The sequence below is a fragment of the Leuciscus leuciscus genome (genome assembly GCF_965113295.1).
Source record: "Leuciscus leuciscus genome assembly, chromosome: 6".
NCBI classification, from domain to species: Eukaryota; Metazoa; Chordata; class Actinopteri; order Cypriniformes; family Leuciscidae; genus Leuciscus; species Leuciscus leuciscus.
Window position 1 is genome coordinate 26,429,933 of NC_138730.1, and position 18,174 is coordinate 26,448,106.

At 37.9% G+C, this 18,174-nt stretch overlaps 1 protein-coding gene across 2 annotated transcripts in view; it reads left to right on the forward strand.

The window, feature by feature from the left end:
* Positions 1-18,174, forward strand: part of efna2a (ephrin-A2a) — a 59,608-nt gene that overhangs the window by 33,633 nt on the left and 7,801 nt on the right. For both annotated transcript variants that reach the window (XM_082172031.1, XM_082172032.1), the window contains exon 2: positions 16,683-16,975. In XM_082172031.1, the coding sequence (XP_082028157.1) occupies positions 16,683-16,975 (293 nt within the window). The remainder of the gene's footprint in view (positions 1-16,682; positions 16,976-18,174) is intronic.

The following is an 18,174-nucleotide window of genomic DNA, read 5'->3' on the forward strand; positions in this document are numbered from 1 at the left end:
CAAAATGCATACACGCTGCTTATGTGTTGGTGTGAAACAGGCTTTAACAGAAGCCGTGAATGAGCTTCTCGCTTGAGCATCGATTTTGAGGAGATAGTCAGCAAAATCAATTTGCCTTTTTTCTTTTTTCAAAGATCATTTATGTGCCAGAGGTGGAGTGTAAAGTTGTTAAAAGCTGTGAGAGAAGGAGGAAATGAGCAATATTGTCAAGCTGGAGGAACTTCCTGAAGGTTGGCTAAGATCAACTGACAAGCCTCACAGGGGAATAAAATCAAAGCTCGGTTCAACATCAGCTTCAGTTAGGCTAACGTTCTTTAAAATGCGCAGAGCAGTCAGGCATCTCATTTTGAGGAGACTAACCCTTCTATCTCTTTTATCAGCAAGTTTAACCTACACAACAATTAACATGCCACTTTCCTTATGATGACTAGCATCTCTTGCTGCTTTGATGTGTAAATGAGCGGAGGTCGTTTTTTTCCCTCTCCTTCCCCATCGCAGAGTATGTTTACATAACGCAGAGCGCTGGGAGCCAATGAGAGGCAGCGTGCCAGTGCTGCCAAGAGAGGACCGATAGATCTCAGTGTCTGATCTCCGCTTAGCCATGGGCACTGAGAGGCGGTGGGAGAACCCGGGAATACATTATCCACTCAGGGAATTTTAAAGAGGGGGAGAAAGGTGGAGGATGGAAGAGAGTGAGAGATAGGTGGGGGGAAGGGCGGCTGTTGGGATGGGAAGGAAGAGGGAAGATTCCCACAGACCACTTGGCCGGATTCACCCACCCAACCCCCTCACTCTCTCTTTCTCTCTTCGCCTTTCACTTCCTCACTGTATGAATTGCTCCATCCAAGTGCTCACTAATGTACTGTACTTTTGTCCTCGATCCGCAGTTTGCTTTTGCTTTATTTATTTACCCTAACAGGAACGCTGCAATCCGCTCAAGGTCAAACTCACTTAAGTACCTCCATCTGTATTACGTAACCTCAGTAAATATTCTCTTTGTTTCTTATGCCTGACTCGAATACTAAAGCGCGTACTAAGTTGTGCATGCTGATTTGGAAAGTTAGGGAGGAATCTCATCTGGCACAGCTGATTGAAGTTTAACATTGCATCTTATTAATTCGATTTAAATATTTCATACACATAGTCTGATTACTGGTGCATGGATACCACGGCTTCATTAATTACACTGCTGAGAAGACCTGCGTTGAACAACGTTCGGTTTCATTTGGGTTCAAGTTGGATGGGACTGGTTTGGTTGTTGGTGGTTGACAAAAGTAGCCTTGCTGGTTAAGCTAGTGGAAATTCCTGGTTTGGTCAGGGTTTATTTGGTAAGCATAGCCCAGTTAGCCCCTGGTTGTAGATCCCTGAACTACACCAACTGGCAAAAAAAAAATATATATATATATATATATATAATTCTCATTTGAAGCCTAAGTCATGTATTCTGTCAGAATATTTTATTCATTATCAAATTTCTAGTATGGTCCAGGATCAGAAATGGCACATTTTAAATCTCATACTTCCAGGGAGCTCTATATCAGCCGAGAAACTGCCATTAAGATGAATGGGAGTGCTAACAGATAGCTTTCTTTTAGGATCTTAGACCTCATTGGATAAACTAGCATTGCATGCTGGAGAACATTGTCCAACATAACATAAGCTGGTGACCAGGGTTTTCAGCAGTAATCTTTTGTTTTATTTTTAATATGGTAATTGCTGGCTATATCAAACGATTTTTTCATGAATTATTTATGAAAACCTTGAGGAAATTTAGTAGAGAGTATTTGCAGCCAGTGTTGTTTCTAAATATTCTTAGTTCAATAAATAATATTTAGGGATTTGTGAGGAAAAAAGTAAATAAAAATCATTAGACTGTGTTCATCCGTAAATTTTTGTAGACATTTTTTATAAAATGTATATCAGCTCTAGTTTAGGCTATGACCTGTGGTTTATCTGACTCTCGTTATTTTCTAAATCACTTGAAACAAAGAGAAATCCTCGAGTGAAGATAGTGTGGCTAGAAAGTGCCGTAGTGGGATGAAAATAAGTGGCTCAAAGTGCAATACTTATCCCAGACCTCGATCATTTGCTGGACACAGACCAAACCTCAGACACAGCACAGTGCCAGGGACCCGGGAAATCAATCGATGTGACAAACTGCTCGCCATCTGTTTAGGAGGGTCTTCCCCCTTTGAAACCACCTGCCGAGGGGGCGTTGATCTCAGAGACTTGGGCAAGATATCATTAACATTATTTGTGGATTATGCATCGCCAAGCATTAGCGTTATTTAAAAAAAAACACAGTCCTTTTTGGTTTTCTTCAAAGTGTGGTACCATGGTATTTTTGGGCATGGTACTGTTGTATTATCATTGTTGTTTTTTATACATTTTGCAATAATTTTACCATATATTTGCTGACTTATAAACATGTACTGTGGCATTACTATGGTACAGTGATGGTAACAGATGATAATACAAAATGATTAATATGTTATTGTCATGAAATTCATACATTTTCAAAACGCCATGCAGTGTTACCATGTCTAAAAACAATGTTTTGTATTTTTGTGGAAAGTATGGTAAGATTTGTACAGTGATGTAACAAGCTAATACTATGGTACTTTGAAACATACCAAGAATACCATGGTACCATTATTTAAGGTGTGTAACAACTAAAATAAACAACTTTTATGATTTATATTAACATAAAATCTGTTGCTTCATCAATGTTCAATACAAACTTCTATTTTTTTTATTTTTTTTTGCAATCATACACTATATGGGAGTAGTGAAAAGCATTTTTCTTACGGTATGCTTGTAGCCCCCTTGTACCCTATATCATGCCATAACCATGATATTTTGGGCGGTATGATACTATGGCACGTTACCTTGTTTTTGTAAAGCCCTGCCATCCTGCGTTCCTCACCTCTAATGTAGTGGGAAATATCATCAAGTTATGTCATTCTTTCAAACCAAAGCCTCATTGTGTTTCTCAGTCATCTATCCATTGAGTGACCGAAGAAATGAAGAGTGAAGGAAAAGGAAACAAGCTCAGCGGGCATTATCAGAGTGTGTCGTAATTAAATCAGCGTTATTTAATGCTATTCAGCTATCCTTCAGAGGCCCTAGAGAAGTCCCGAGAATATATCAGCGTTACAGTATTACCCATCCTCCTTTGCTGAGCTCTTATGCCTATCTGTCACTGTCCTGTTTTCAAGTAGCACACAGCAGCACTTCTTCCTCACAGGTGTGAGTTAGGAGATAGCAGGACACCACTTAATTCAGATGTTTCCCCTCACAGTTATCTTGCTGTGATCAATGCAACATGACAGTGCTGCTTTTATCAGGGGTATTTATAGGCCAGACCTTGGTGGTCTGTCCCTTCCCCTGACACTGCAAACTCATTAAGGGCCAATCAGAGAGCTTCCACACCTAAGATCTAGTCTCATGGTAAGTGAAAAACCTTGTCTGTATCTTTGCAAGCCTGTCTGTCACCTGACTGTCCTCTCGGTATGATCATGAGAAGGATCTGGAAGGACTGAAAGGACTCAGTTCATACCGCAGAGTGTTAGTCAGACATGAATTGCTTCAAACTGATTGAATGCTTCATTGAAGAAGATAATTCCTGACATGTCACCCTCACGGCTCATTCCTACAGAGTCAAATGTTTGTTCCTTGAAAATAGTTCCTGCTTTGTTTACTTAAGGCCTATTACATATGCAGTTTTTATAGACAATAGCTCATTCACAAACCAAGTCAAGCAGTTAATTAAAAATCAACAAAGACTCTTGACAGTTTACATTTAGAGTCGCACGTAAAGTGCTAAACATTACATATGTTAGCTTCGGCTAATCCACACTGTAGGGCTATTTCAACATTATGTGGTTATCACAAATCGGTTGTTATGCTACTGTCACCGCATGCCAAACATCCACTCTTTTTTACGCTTCACTTTATAGGCTGTTAAACAGGAGGAGAAGGATCGTCCCTTTTTGAGTCTAATTAGCTAATGGCACAGAACAAGGCAGCGAGGGGCTAAAGGAAGGAAAATAGGATAAGAAAAACAGCAGAGCTAGCAGAGCTAATTAATGAACTTCAAAAGAAAATATTAAAAGTGAGTAAAACCAGGAGCAACAGTTTGGTTAAGTGAATAATTAAGCAGAAGTGCTTACCCTGGTGCCAAATTTCTTTTTTTGGGGGGTGAAAAAGGCTTTGTGTCTACATTGTTGTTAGCATCAGTTTTAACCCAAGGGGCTCAGTAGCTGTTCAGCAGTTAGCCTTGCATCCCGCAACACTCTTCTGGCCGATGGCTAAACTGTTGAGAGTGAAAGTTTAATTTGCACCAGCTAATGCTCGAAAGTCACCTACTGTGGCTAAATAATATAAAATTATGTTTGTCAAGCTTTTTATTTGAATGACTGTCTTTCGTTGACCTTGATAGAACTAGATATGAAAGTCAGCGGGTTCTTTTGTTGTTGAGTCACCTCTTTGACAGCTATTCCCCTGCGCTTGCGTGGGAAACATCAAAAATTGATGTTTGTAAGAGGACTCTTTTATTTTGAGCTGATGCCCCAAGACATAGCCCTTCATTCTGTACTTTTGGATTTCAGTAAGCAGTCCTTTCATTCAAGCTAAAGGAAACAAAGCATTGACCCTGTAATGTAAGTCAAGAGGAAGCTAGTCGAGCCGCTGTTAAGGTGATTAAGGTGAAGCTACTTAATGAAACTAAGAAGTGACTGATAAATTATTTTGTTGAGGAAACTCAAAATGAAAAAGATGTAGAAGATTATGCCAATTTAATTACCAAATCATTTATCTACGTAGAACATGTTATGTTATCTAACATAACAATATAGCATAACACAACAACATAACATATAATGCATGACATAACCCTAAATTCTATACTGTTCTGTTCAAGTTGTTCATTTAGTGTATTCAAGCCCTTAGCTTCGTTTATGATGGAAGTGGTTGTACGTTGTGTTTGATTCCTTTGTTCTCCTGCGTATTTTCTAAGGAAATAATTTATTATTTTTACAGCTACCAATAACACCTAACAGTAACATAACAACATAAATTCAGAAGCATCTTTCCGCCTATATTATCTTATACGTAGACAAATTAAGTTTATTTTATGTAAGAATAACATAACATAACATAACCCTAAATTCATTCCTTCAGCTCGGAAGCACCTTTCTCCATATATTATCTTATATGTAGATAAATTGTCATGTTTTATGTTATGTTATGTAACGTAATGTAAACCTTCAGGTCAGAAACATATCTCTGCTTAGATTATCTTGGATGTAGATGTTTCGTTATGCTGAAATTCTCAGTAATGTAGTTTTTGTATTCTGCTTGTAAAAGGAGTACAAAATAAATAAAAAATACCATTTGGAGTCGAGTCTCAAGACAGCGATTTGTTCATTTGCTTTAAAATTAGGCTGTTGCAGGAGCCTGTTTTTCCCTGGAGTATGTACCTATTTCAAGAGCTCTACGAGGGTCAAGGTTTGGTCAGTGGAGGAGAAAAATAGCGTCCTCGTTTAAACAAGAGCAACTGCCATTTTAGAGCACTGTACTGGCAATTTAGAGATTAGCCAAACCTCCCACAAACTGCTGTAGTTATAGCTCCAACACTCTAGAGACAGAGTCCCCATCTACAATAAACAGAGATAACTAGCAAAATTATTCACACTTTAATAGGGCGGTTGACATGACACATTGCAGCAGAGTCCTGCTTTTTTTCCAATTGTGCCGGTTTGTGGCCTCATATTAATTGAGACACTACATGGAGAATTTGTTTATACAATGGAGTTATACTCTGTTTGTGTGTGTGTGTGTGTGTGTGTGTGTGTGTGTGTGTGTGTGTGTGTGTATATACAGTACTGTGCAAAAAGTCCTAGGCATTTTCACCATAAAAAAATGGTTTTAAGCCAGTTATTTATATATTTTGCTTTAGTGTGTCAGTAGGAAATATCAGTTTACATTTCCAAACATTCCTTGTGCCATTAATTGTAGTAATCCAGTGAGATTTTTGACAACAGCCGGTTGTGCTCCACACGGGGATTTATATGTATTAGGCCTATTGATTTAACGTGTTGATGTAATGAATTAATTATGGAAAAATAAGGTGTTACATTTTTTAACGCACCCTATATTATATATTAAACTTTTATTTCAATTATATTATATTATATTAGGCTATATTATATTATATTATATTATTTTATATTATAGGCCTGTTATATTTGTCAACATTGATTTATGCTACTTATACTGTGTGTGTGTGTGTGTGTGTGTGTGTGTGTGTGTGTGTGTGTGTGTGTGTGTGTGTGTGTGTGTGTGTGTGTGTGTGTGTGTGTGTGTGTGTGTGTGTGTGTGTGTGTGTGTGTGTGTGTGTGTGTGTGTGTGTGTTTGTTTGTTGCTATTGTTGCTGCAGCTGTTGAAGGACTTGAAGATTTAATTTAGCTGTTTAGGTCCTTAAAGCACTCAGTATTCCGATCACTTTCTATACCACCTCTCAAGTTTGTAGCCTTGTGCCTCTGTGTTAAATTGACCGTTCTGTCTCAGACCAGTCATGCATTTCAGTAGTGAGGACAGCTTTCCACAGGAGCCCTCCTGATTAGAGCCAGTCAAAGAAGAGTCGATGGAGGGTGAAAGCAGAGCAAAGTACTGTTTAGAGCGTATACACATTCATCTGGAATTTTTGTTCAGGACCGTGCCGTATGGTTGCTCTTTTATGTGTGCAGCACGCTCTCATTTGCAGCAGAAGGGGGGGGCTGGCCTGGTCAGTTGTCTCGTAAGAGATGGATCTCCCAAGAGCTCTGGTCTGAAACCGATTTTTCAGCTGTGTTTATGGGACAAAAAAGAGAAATGGGGAAAGCGGTGAATTGTGTCTAACTGGCGGGACTGCTGAACACATGCTGTATTTGTTGATTAATGCTCTGAAAAAGGCAACAGATGGTAATGTTTTGCATCTGTCAGAGCAATTACAGAATCAATCAACCTACCCCGACCTTCACTTCAAATAGTCCTAATTTATTTATCATCAGTGGCGTAGGGGTTGCATATCGAAATTTGTTATATTTATTGAAGTTGGTTTACCTCTTGAGAGTGATAAAGGTCTGTTATAGCAGATAAAGCCGTATCGCAGACATAGTCATATTTACTTCATATCTCATTATATTATCTCACCTATAAAAGAGGTTTCTGTGCATACATTTGCAATGTTTTCCAGATAAGGTGCAAGGCAGTTACTAAATCATCTGGTAGATATTGCTGCTTTATACAATCACAGTTTCAATTGGCACATGAACTTGCTCTTTTGGTTTGTTCCAGTTTATGGAAGTTTTTCATGTATAATTTCAGGTTTGTGTTGGATTTTGGAGTCGAGTCACAGGGTCTCGTTTATGGGCCATGTTCGGGCTTCAGCTCGACTGTGTGGATCTGTGCGGACTCCTCAGCAGTCACCTTCACCGAGCTAGTCTTCTGCATGTAAAGGCAATCAGGATATTCATTCTCTCTCCTTCCGCACAAGTCACAATCATGTTGTAAAGTGGGTGATGAAAGTCAGGTGAGCTGCATGTAGGGGCACGGCCTCATTGGAGTCCTGTCAGTGGACAGAAGAGGCCCTTTCACTCAGTTTTCGATCCACTGTGGGAATTCAAGAGTCTTTTTTAGTTTCAGGCACGAGTGTAAAATCTACTCCACGACAGCTCCGAGCCCAGCTTCATCTGTAGGACTCTCACGAAGAGGCTGAGTGTCTCCTCTGTGGACAGCTGTCCAGCATCATTAGGCTTCCTCCATCAGGGAGACACGTGCCCACTGTGGATCACCTCTGCAGGTGAAGTGAGACGAGACTCAAAACCTCTCAGTTCCCTTCAGCAGAAAGCCTTTGTTCACACTGCACGCAAATCCGATTTGGTTTTCAAATCCGATCTGATCCGTCCGCACTGTCGTTTAGCAAGTGATAAAATCTGATCCGTTTGTTCAGAGCGTGTAGTCAATATCCACTGAATGTGTTTGCTACAACGTGTAAGCGTCAGAACAAATCTAAGAGACTTTCATTTAAAACGACTGAGAATAACTGTCTGTGTAAAAGGAGAGGACACAAAACTGGAAATTGTACCTCTGCTCATGTCCATAATGAAATCATGCTGTGATGCTGAACTCACAAGGAATATCGTGTGCCTAAAACTGCTGACTCTATTTCTCATTCACTACTAAACACATCATGTCTCACAGTTCGATATATGATGAAACAGTGAGCAAAAAGGAGAGTATTTGAGCTCCAGTAGTGAATACTTGGTATTCTGTTACATGCATGTCATGTACTGAATAAGAAAAAAAAAACTACTTGACACTTGATCTGACCATTGAGACTGGAATATCTGGAATCAGATTGCAAAAAATAAAAATAAAACAAAATATTGGATCAGGTTTGTAAACATCGATTCAGAACTGGGTTTGCTAACACATTTAATGTTTTTTTGGTGTAGATTAGACTACAAAACACTAATTGACTTTATTAGTAATAATAAAAGTAATAATAATAAGGTTAATTAATAAAGTCAATTAACCCCGTTCGGGAGTATTACAAGTGTAAATGCGTTCTGCGTTTTTATATTCCACTGCGCTAGACGAACATGTTTGACCCCTGTGCTTGTGTCTTTTGCAGTGTCTCATGCATGACACGGTGCTCTAATAACAAGATGTTCAGCTTTTAAAATACGAGTCTCAGGACCTTGTGTGTGTGTGTTTTTTCTCTCGTCCCATTTACCTGCATCTCATGCTTTTTACCCACAAAAAAACGCATATTGTGTAAATAGCCCACAAGGCTGCATTAATTGGATGAATAATAAAGTAAAAAATAAATTTTGTGAAACATTATTACAATTTCAAATATTTTTTTCTGTTTTAATATTTTTTTAAATGTATTCCTGTGATGGTAAAGCTACATTTTTAGCAGACTTCAGTGTCACATGATACTTCAGAAATCATTCTAATATGCTGATTTGCTGCTTAAGAAACATTTCATATTATTATCAATGTTGAAAACAGTTGTGCTGCTTAATATTTTTGTGGAAACAAACCCTTTCTTTCAGGATTCTTTGGTGAATAGAAAGTTTGAAAAGAACAGCTTTTATGTGAAACAGAAATCTTTTGTAATAATGTACAAAAGTCACTTCTGATCATTTTAATGAATCCTTGAAAAAAAAAATAAAAAATCTTAATGACCCCAAACGTTTAAACAATAGTGTATACAACATAGACATAGCATTGGATTTGTACTAAGCAGTAATTTGCTTTGTCCTTTTTTCCGTTGATGGATTTTCTTATCCATTATTGCTGTATCCTCCTAAAGGATTCACCAGTGACCCAAATGACTCTTGACAATTTACAGACAAAAAGTACTATCATTGTCACTCTTCATGGCATTATCCATTTTGTAGTCTAACAATAAGACACTTTTGGACTGCTTCTTGATGCTCTAAAATTCATTCCATGAGAAAAGAATAAAAAATGATGTTTTTTTTCATGTCCTGCCCTCTTTAATAAGTTACACAGGAGCCAAAGCTTTGGGTCCTGCCTCCAGTATCATGCAAAAGAGCGGACAAATCTCCTGGTTGTGACTTCCGTACGTGAAAGCTCATAATTTCACGTTTAAAATGATTACGGCCCCTGCGAGGCTGCACAGGCTCCCCGCTGGCATGTCGCTCCCTATTCGGTGCCGGAGCTAGCCGTGCAAACCGAGCTGCCTAACAATGAGTCAAATATTAGGACCGACACTGCCTGTGGTAAGATGCCACACTCCCGATCCGGTAATTGTATTCAAAAGTATTATTTCTTCCCATGGAGATGCTGCAGTATCCCTGCTGTGTTTCTGTCTGAGCGGAGGGGAATAATGAGGCCGGCTGTATGCTGCAAGGAGGCTGTGGACGGCCTTCATCATCAGGATGGGTCGCTCCCTCCAGAGCCCAGGAGCCTGACTGCAGATTTTTGCCATTGTGACCAGAGGCAGACTTACGATCCAGACGCCATCTATCATACAGCAGCTTGCTAAAGCAGTCAATGGCCCTGATTAATCACTTCGGCCAAGCATTGCTGATTGAGTCTGGATATTAGGGCTTTATTTTATTTTTTTACGCCCTTTATCAATGCCACATAATAGATTAGATTGCATAGTGCCTGAATTCAGTCACTCGCTGTGATGTGTGTTGCAAAGTCATTTAGAATCTTTCTAGAAAATGTCAGTAATTGCTCAATGAAATATTAAGAGTATCCACGATAAAAGAAACGTAAAATCTTAATACACACTTGCCAAGTTCTTAGAAATGCTCTCATGTTGGTTTCGCATGGTTTTGAAAAGCTTCTATACCGTTTTATAGGAAAGTTTCAATTAACAACTTTAAAAATGTCATGGGGTGTGATTAAGTAAAGAGAATTTCCTCTTATTAAACATGTTTTCCTCAAACCTTACATTTGTACACAAGTACATGTGACACATTTTATTGATTATTTAAAATATATACAGTGGTGGCCAAAATTATTAGAACGGTAAGATTTTTTTATGTTTTAAAAGAAGTCTCTTCTGTTCACCAAGTCTTCATTTATTTAATCCAAAATACAGCAAAAACAGTAATATTGTGAAATTTAAAATGACTGTTTTCTATTTGAATATATTTTAAAATGTAATTTATTCCTGTGATCAAAGCTGAATTTTCAGCATCATTACTCCAGTCTTCAGTGTCACATGATCCTTCAGAAATCATTATAATATGCCGATTTGCTGCTCAAGAAACATGTATTATTATTATCACTGTTGACAGCAGTTGTGTACAATTTCTTTTCAGGATTCTTTGATAAATAGAAAGTTCAAAAGAACAGCATTTATGTGAAATAGAAGCTTTTGAACGGTATAGTGATAATGTTACAAAAGCTTTCTATTTCAGATAAATGCTGTTCTTTTGAACTTTCTATTCATCAAATAATCCTAAAAAAAATGTGCACACAACTGTTTTCAACAATGATAATAATAATAAATGTTTCTTGAGCATCAAATCATCATATTGTAATGATTTTCTGAAGGATCATGCAGACTGGAATAATGATGCTGAAAATTCAGCTTTACCAACACAGAAATAAATTGCATTTTAAAATATATTCAAATAGAAAACAGTTATTTTAAATTGTAAGAATATTTCACAATATTACTGTTTTTGCTGTATTTTGGATCAAATAATTGAAGCCTTGGTGAGCAGAAGAGACTTCTTTTAAAACATTTTAAAAAATCTTACCGGTCTAATAATTTCAGAACATGGAATATATTTAATAATATTGACATTTTTTATTACAAAGAAAATATATAAATATTAGTTTTTAAATATTTAATATATTAAAGTATTGAAAAGTATTTTTTCTTTGCAAATGCCATTATTTATTCATAAATATAATTTAGCCTTGCCTTGTCAAATGATCTGATGATTTTTAAGACATTTATTGACCTTGACACACAGCCATGAGGCATTCTCTATGATATCGCTTATTATCATTTTGATTGTGCTGATTTAAAATGATGTATCAACCTTATGAAGTACCCTGGAAACAGCAGCCGTGTTGACATCATCATGGAGGCTAGATTTGGCCCTCTCATCCAGCATGGCTGTCATTTGGGGAAACTTGTTCAGAATGGCAGCACTCTCTCTCTCTCTCTCTCTCTCTCGCTGTCCCTTTCTCTTTCTCTTTTGGCAGCGTCAGTACATCCTCGCTCCTCTTGACATAACAAGGTCCGGTTCCCAAGCCCCTGCATCAGATGCGGGCAGCAGATAGCCCCAGCGATAAGTGGCTTTTCTCCTCTCTTTTATCTCGCATGGAAGAGCTTTGCCTTGGAGCTTTGCATTCACAACATTGTGGCAGCCCTTTGCTTTTCCATATCATTAAAAGCCCCCAGTGTCTAGCAGGGCTGGCATGATGGCAAAAGGCCTGCTTGTGGCAAGAACACAATAAGTGGGGCTGGAAAGCCTCCAGAATCACATCGTACCGAACCGCGGCAATGCCTCACAATGTGTAACGCAAGTGTGTGTAATGCCAGAGTTTCGGCTCCACCACCTTTGGATTTACAGCAGTGTGTGCGTGCATGTGCCTCAAGTGATCCTTTGGTACAAAGACTCGGGGAAAAAAGTATGCAAGACTTCCTGCGAGGCTTAAAGAAATGCTCACATGCTGCCATCTTCACTATTAATAGCAAAATTTGCAGATTTACTGAACTCTGCCATAGAATATATGTACTTGCTTAATGTGTGTGTGTGTGTGTGTGTGTGTGTGTGTGTGTGTGTGTGTGTGTGTGTGTGTGTGTGTGTGTGTGTGTGTGTGTGTGTGTGTGTGTGTGTGTGTGTGTGTGTGTGTGTGTGTGTGTGTGTGTGTGTGTGTGCGTGCGTGCGTGCGTTTGTGTGTGTGCGTGTGTATGAAATGTTTGTAGAAATGCATTATTTCTGTTTTGTTTGTTTTTTACCAAACAAAATCTCTTTGAATTGTTCTAAGTGATTTACATAGAATTAAATTACTATGGTGGAAATCCATTTTTAACCAATCATGTGCAAACCACCATGGATGATGACATTTGACCCTTACCTATAACTCTAAATGTTTGTCTGACTTTATGTCATTGTGTATTTGTAGCAATTTAAATTCAACATGATTGAAGAAAGTTGGGAAGTATTCTATTCAGCTGAAATCTCTCAAAACACATTATTTTGATAAAAGAAGAAGAAAATTGAGAATAATTATTTTCTTGGTCACAAAGATGTTTTTCTCCTTTGGGATTGAATTATTTATGCATAAACATATTTAGAAGTTTTTCTACCAGCGCATTTATGTCCTTCACAAAGCTTGTGTGTGCAACGTTTACAATTTTCTCAAATGTTGTTTACCAGAATATGAATGTTCAGCTCCGGTATTGTTGCATATTTTCTCCGATTGTGACAGTTTAGATCCATCGAGCTCTCTGTCTAAAAGCAGCTTCAGATACTTGAATGTGAAGATCTTCTGAATATCAAAGTTGTAAGAGACAAAGGGAAGACGACAGCAGGTGAATGAGGAGTGGCATGCTGTGAGGAACTGAAGAGTGTTTGTTTAGAATTCTCCATGATGCTCCGCCTATTTGGGAAAGCAGGGAGATGTGCGTGCGTGTGTGTATGTACATGAGAGAGAGATCTTTTGATATTTCTGAGCACGAGCGTCAGTCTGTTTATGATTCAGCTGTCTCCTCATCATGTCTGTTAACACTCGCCCACCCCCCACCACCTCCCGAACCACCGTGAAAAAAAAAAAATCCATTTATTGTGCAATCCCGCGTTTGCCGTTAGAACCAATCTGCGGTTATTTTTAATGAGGTTATGGAAGCCACTGTAAATTCACAAATCGATATTTCACCATGAACCATAAACAAGTTCCTGATGTGCTTTGGGAGAGTTTGAGAAGGTCAGACTCAACAGGAGAAATGTGTTCCTGGAAAGATTGTGAAGGATGAGTTTCACGCACACACACACAAGGTTGTGATCCCTCAACATCTGGGATGTTCTGCTCAAACTGATATATGTTCCCTCTGTAATCTGTTCATGCTTGATTAGAAAGAAATATCTCTGCAGCGTTTATGTTGAAGGTCAGGAGCTCCAAACTTTCTGGAGATTTATTCCTTTTGATAGTATAAACAAGTGATTAGACAAACAAGTCACTTGGACTTGTTTGAAAGGACCTAAAATACATTTGTCCGCTTAATGTAAACGTGGCTGAAGAAAGATGGAATTGAGGTAACAGTTTGGGAGTGTGGCTAATCTACAACAGGTGGACCCGATTTAGACTGTGAGAGCTGAATTACAGTAACATATCCAGAGATGTTCCGCCGCATGGAAGTAATTTACGGCACGTTTTATGGTGCGCGGGTATTTGTGTGTGTGTAAATGTGACTGCAAACATCTGAAAGAGCCATTAATCGAGGGCAAAACAAGCTGCCTTTAGAAAAGCATGATGTGGGCTGCACTGTGAGGAAATCACCGTGCCAAGAGTTTGTCTTGTTAAAGGACAGACAGGCAGGTGCTGTAGAGGGCAGCTTGTGAAGATGAGAGCACAGGACCTCATACTGAACACTGAAGGCAAATAGACCAGTGCCTGATGGTCCTTCCTCGCTTACAGAGGTGTGAGTGCTTTCTGCTGTTTTCACTTAGATACATGTCGTTCTATAAAAAAAGGAAGGTTCATAGAGTAGTTCACATGTGGCACAAGGACACTTTTAGAAAATATTGTGCTCTTGGTTAAATTTTGGTTATTCAGTGCAGTTTGAAAAATCATTGTCTTGTTTTGTTTTCCAGTACAAATTTCTAAACATTCATGAAACAAAATGCATGGATGCATCTCACGAAAACATGTTTTGGTCATATTTCACCCTAAAAGATAAAAGAAATGCACACACACTGTGTATATTATATTCAAATGTTTGGGGTCAGTACGATTTTTTATGTTTTCTCCTATGCTCACCAAGGCGGCATTTATTTGATCAAAAACAGAAATATTGTGAAATATTATTACAATTAGAAATAACCTTTTTTTTTTATTGTTATATATCTTAAAGTGTAGTTTCTTCCTGTGATGGCAAAGCTGAATTTTCAGTATAAGTCTTTAGTGTCTGTCACATGATCCTTCAGAAATCATTCTAATATGCTGATTTGGTGCTCAAGAAACATTTCTGATTATTATCATTGTTAAAAACAGTTGTGCTACTTCATATGGAAACCATAATAAAAAAAAATTCCAGGATTTATAGAAACTAGAAAGTTCAAATGTAGGGCATTTACTTGAAATAGAAATCTCTTGTAACATTATAAATGTCTTTGATGTCATGTTTGATCAGTTTAATGCATAAATATATGAAGCCCCGCCCCTTTTCAGCGCTGCGCTTGTTGTCCTTTGTCTTCCGGTTTGTTTTTTCACAGCAATCTTAAGAATTTATGAATTAACATAACATTGGGTGCTGATGACTCATACCAAGTTCCGTAACAATCCGTTGATGCTTTCTTAAAATACAGCATTTTGGTGCAAAATTCAAAATGGCCGACGCCTAAAATGGTCAATATGGACAAGTTGGATATCAGTCAACTCGTGCCCGTTTTAAAATCTTCCCGGTCTACTGATATATGTTAGACATCTGCTTTAGACATTACAATGCTCGTGATAACTTTCATTAACTCTACAATAAGTAAATCCACTTCACCAGCTAATTACTCTTCCACAGCGATGCCATAGAAATACATTCAGCTACCGCTAAAACGGAAGTTCAAAGACAATATTCTAAAGATGGCTGCACACTTGTTTCACTGGCGCATAAGGTGTGTGTGTGTGTGTGTGTGTGTGTGTGTGTGTGTGTGTGTGTGTGTGTGTGTGTGTGTGTGTGTGTGTGTGTGTGTGTCACATCTGAGTTTGCAAGCTTTGTTGTTCTTTTAAAATTCACTACTGTAATACAAACACAAAAACAATGCTTTTATTTGTATTAATTAAAATCAGAACAGTAAATACAGCCATGTTGTATAAACACTACAATATAGAAAAATCCATTGCATTAGTGACATTTTTTGCATTATAATAATAATGCAATAATTCTTGATGGTACAATAATTTGAATAATTGTATCATGCAAAAAATATCTTTGTTTTTTGGATAAAAGATGACCCTGACATATCCATGCCAAACAAAATTGCTTTAAGGCAGTGAGACTTGTTTTCATAAAAATATATGTCTTTAAAAAGTGTCTTATCTTGTTCCAGTTGGCACATTTGTTACTTGTTTTAAGCATAAAAACCTCAATACATCTATTGTTTTATTTTTTATTTTGTCAACAGCAATTTATTTTTCAGTCAAAGGCATATACTCACAGGACTCTGACAACACAGTACTGTCACACACATTCGCAGCCTCTGTAGGTCACACTGACTTTCAAACTGATTCACTCATGCTATCTTTTGCCTCTCCACCCGTTCTCTCTCCCTCTACCTTCTTTTTTCTTACACTCTGAGAGCTGCATTTTCATGAAACGCACACTATATAGAGAGAAAATCAAATGCGAAGCATGAAAAATTATTTTATGGTGCCAGTGTGGTTCAAAGCTTGGATTAAGGGTGGAATTTAATATGAAGTTGATGATTTATATGACAAGCTCAACTCGCTGACAAAATTTGTGTTTTTTGTGAATATAATCAACATTTTCATTGATAAATGTTGCTACTGCACTAACCCAAAAATATGAACAAAGCCAAAACTAAGTTGTTTTTTTAAGAGGTCTATTTTAGGCCCTAGTCAAAAGATTATTTTTTTTTTTAAACATCCCCCTTCTCATTACAGTATTACATCGAGAGTTTGGTTTTCTGTGTGTTCTGGTTTGCCATTCTCTCTCTGCATAATGGTGACCTAGATAGAAAATATGCATTGTGGTTATTCATTCCAGCTTATTCTGTTGTGTTCCCTGTGATTTTCTGCCCAACAGATTTAGCCTTTGTGTGTTAAACATCGTTCTTTGCTGCTGTATGGTTTGAATGGAGGCCAAATAAAAAACTGAACTAAAGAATATTTCAGTTGTCCCTGTAACAGGAGTTATGTCAGTCATCCTAATCTAATGCTCTGACTCTCTGTTGCAGGTTCTGGCAGGGCGAATACACTGTGGCCGTGAGCATCAACGACTACCTGGATGTGTACTGTCCGTACTACGAGAGCCCTCAGCCTCACAGTCGCATGGAGCGCTACATCCTTTTCATGGTGAACCATGATGGTTACCTTACCTGTGAGCACCGCATGAGGGGCTTCAAACGGTGGGAGTGTAACCGGCCCCAGAGTCCCGACGGACCCCTGCGCTTCTCTGAGAAGTTTCAGCTCTTCACCCCCTTCTCGCTTGGTTTTGAGTTTCGGCCTGGGCACGAGTACTATTACATATGTAAGTGTGTGCATTTTTCAGTGTGTGCACGTCTCAGAAGTGGCTTGTGGTAAACTTCTAAAATGAGAAGTCAAAGTTGACTCAATGTTGCAGTGGTTCTCAACCTTTTTGACTCTCCATTGTACCCGTCCCCAACAGTATTCGAAGGCCTAACACTTCTAGTTTCTGTAAATTTTATTTTAGGATTCCAGAAGATTTCAAAACTGAATGTTCTTAAACCAGTGAAACCATTGTGATTCACTGGATAAGGATTAGGATTTTTTTACTCTCAATTTCTACCCAATTAAAAATTTTGTTAATTTACCTAGATTTGTCTAGAAATCACACTTTCAAAATTATATTTCGCTAGTACTGGTCTCTCTTCACTGGCTTCCAGTCAAATGTTGTATCCAGTTTAAAGCATTATTGTTTGTTTATAAAGGCCTCCAGGGTTTGGCTCCTCCTTATATTTTTGATCTTCTTTCCCTCCATCATACATCCAGACACCTCCGATCAACCAGTAGTTTATGGTTGATTGTTCCCGGAAACGTCTTAAACTGAAAAGAGATAATGCCTTTTCAGTGGCTGCTCCACACCTCTGGAATAATCTGCCACTTTACATTAAATCAACATGATGATTTTAAATCCCTTCTGAAAACTCATCTATTTATTACTGCATATAGTCATAAGTGAAGTGGTATACTTTGTACATTGCATGTGATTGTTTTGTTTTCTAGTTTTAATATTATTTTCTTAACTTTGTACAGCACTTGTTGTTTTTAAATGTGCTTTATAAATAAATGTGACTGACTGACACTTTTAAAATTAGGCTACCACCTCAGTGTTATTTTAGCATTTATTATTATTTTACTATAAATGTTTTATTCTTTTTTTTACATTTTCAGTTTTAACTCTTTTTATTACTTAACCTATTTCACTTATTCACTTATTAACATATTTCATTTACTTGCCCAGACAACGTTTCTAAGGTTTTCTATCTACTATTTGTTTTATTTACTAAAATTAGTTTTACTTTTAGTTCATTATTACAACACTGCCTCACTTAAGTTTTCCAAGACAGTGTGAACCAGTTGTTGTGGAGGTTAAATTCAAATATCTTGTTTGTGCTTGTTTTGGCTTATTTTAAATAATTTAGTCATCTTGAGATTCCAGAGTTTTCTGGGAGGCCCTGGTTAAGAACCACTGCACTGCGGCTTATT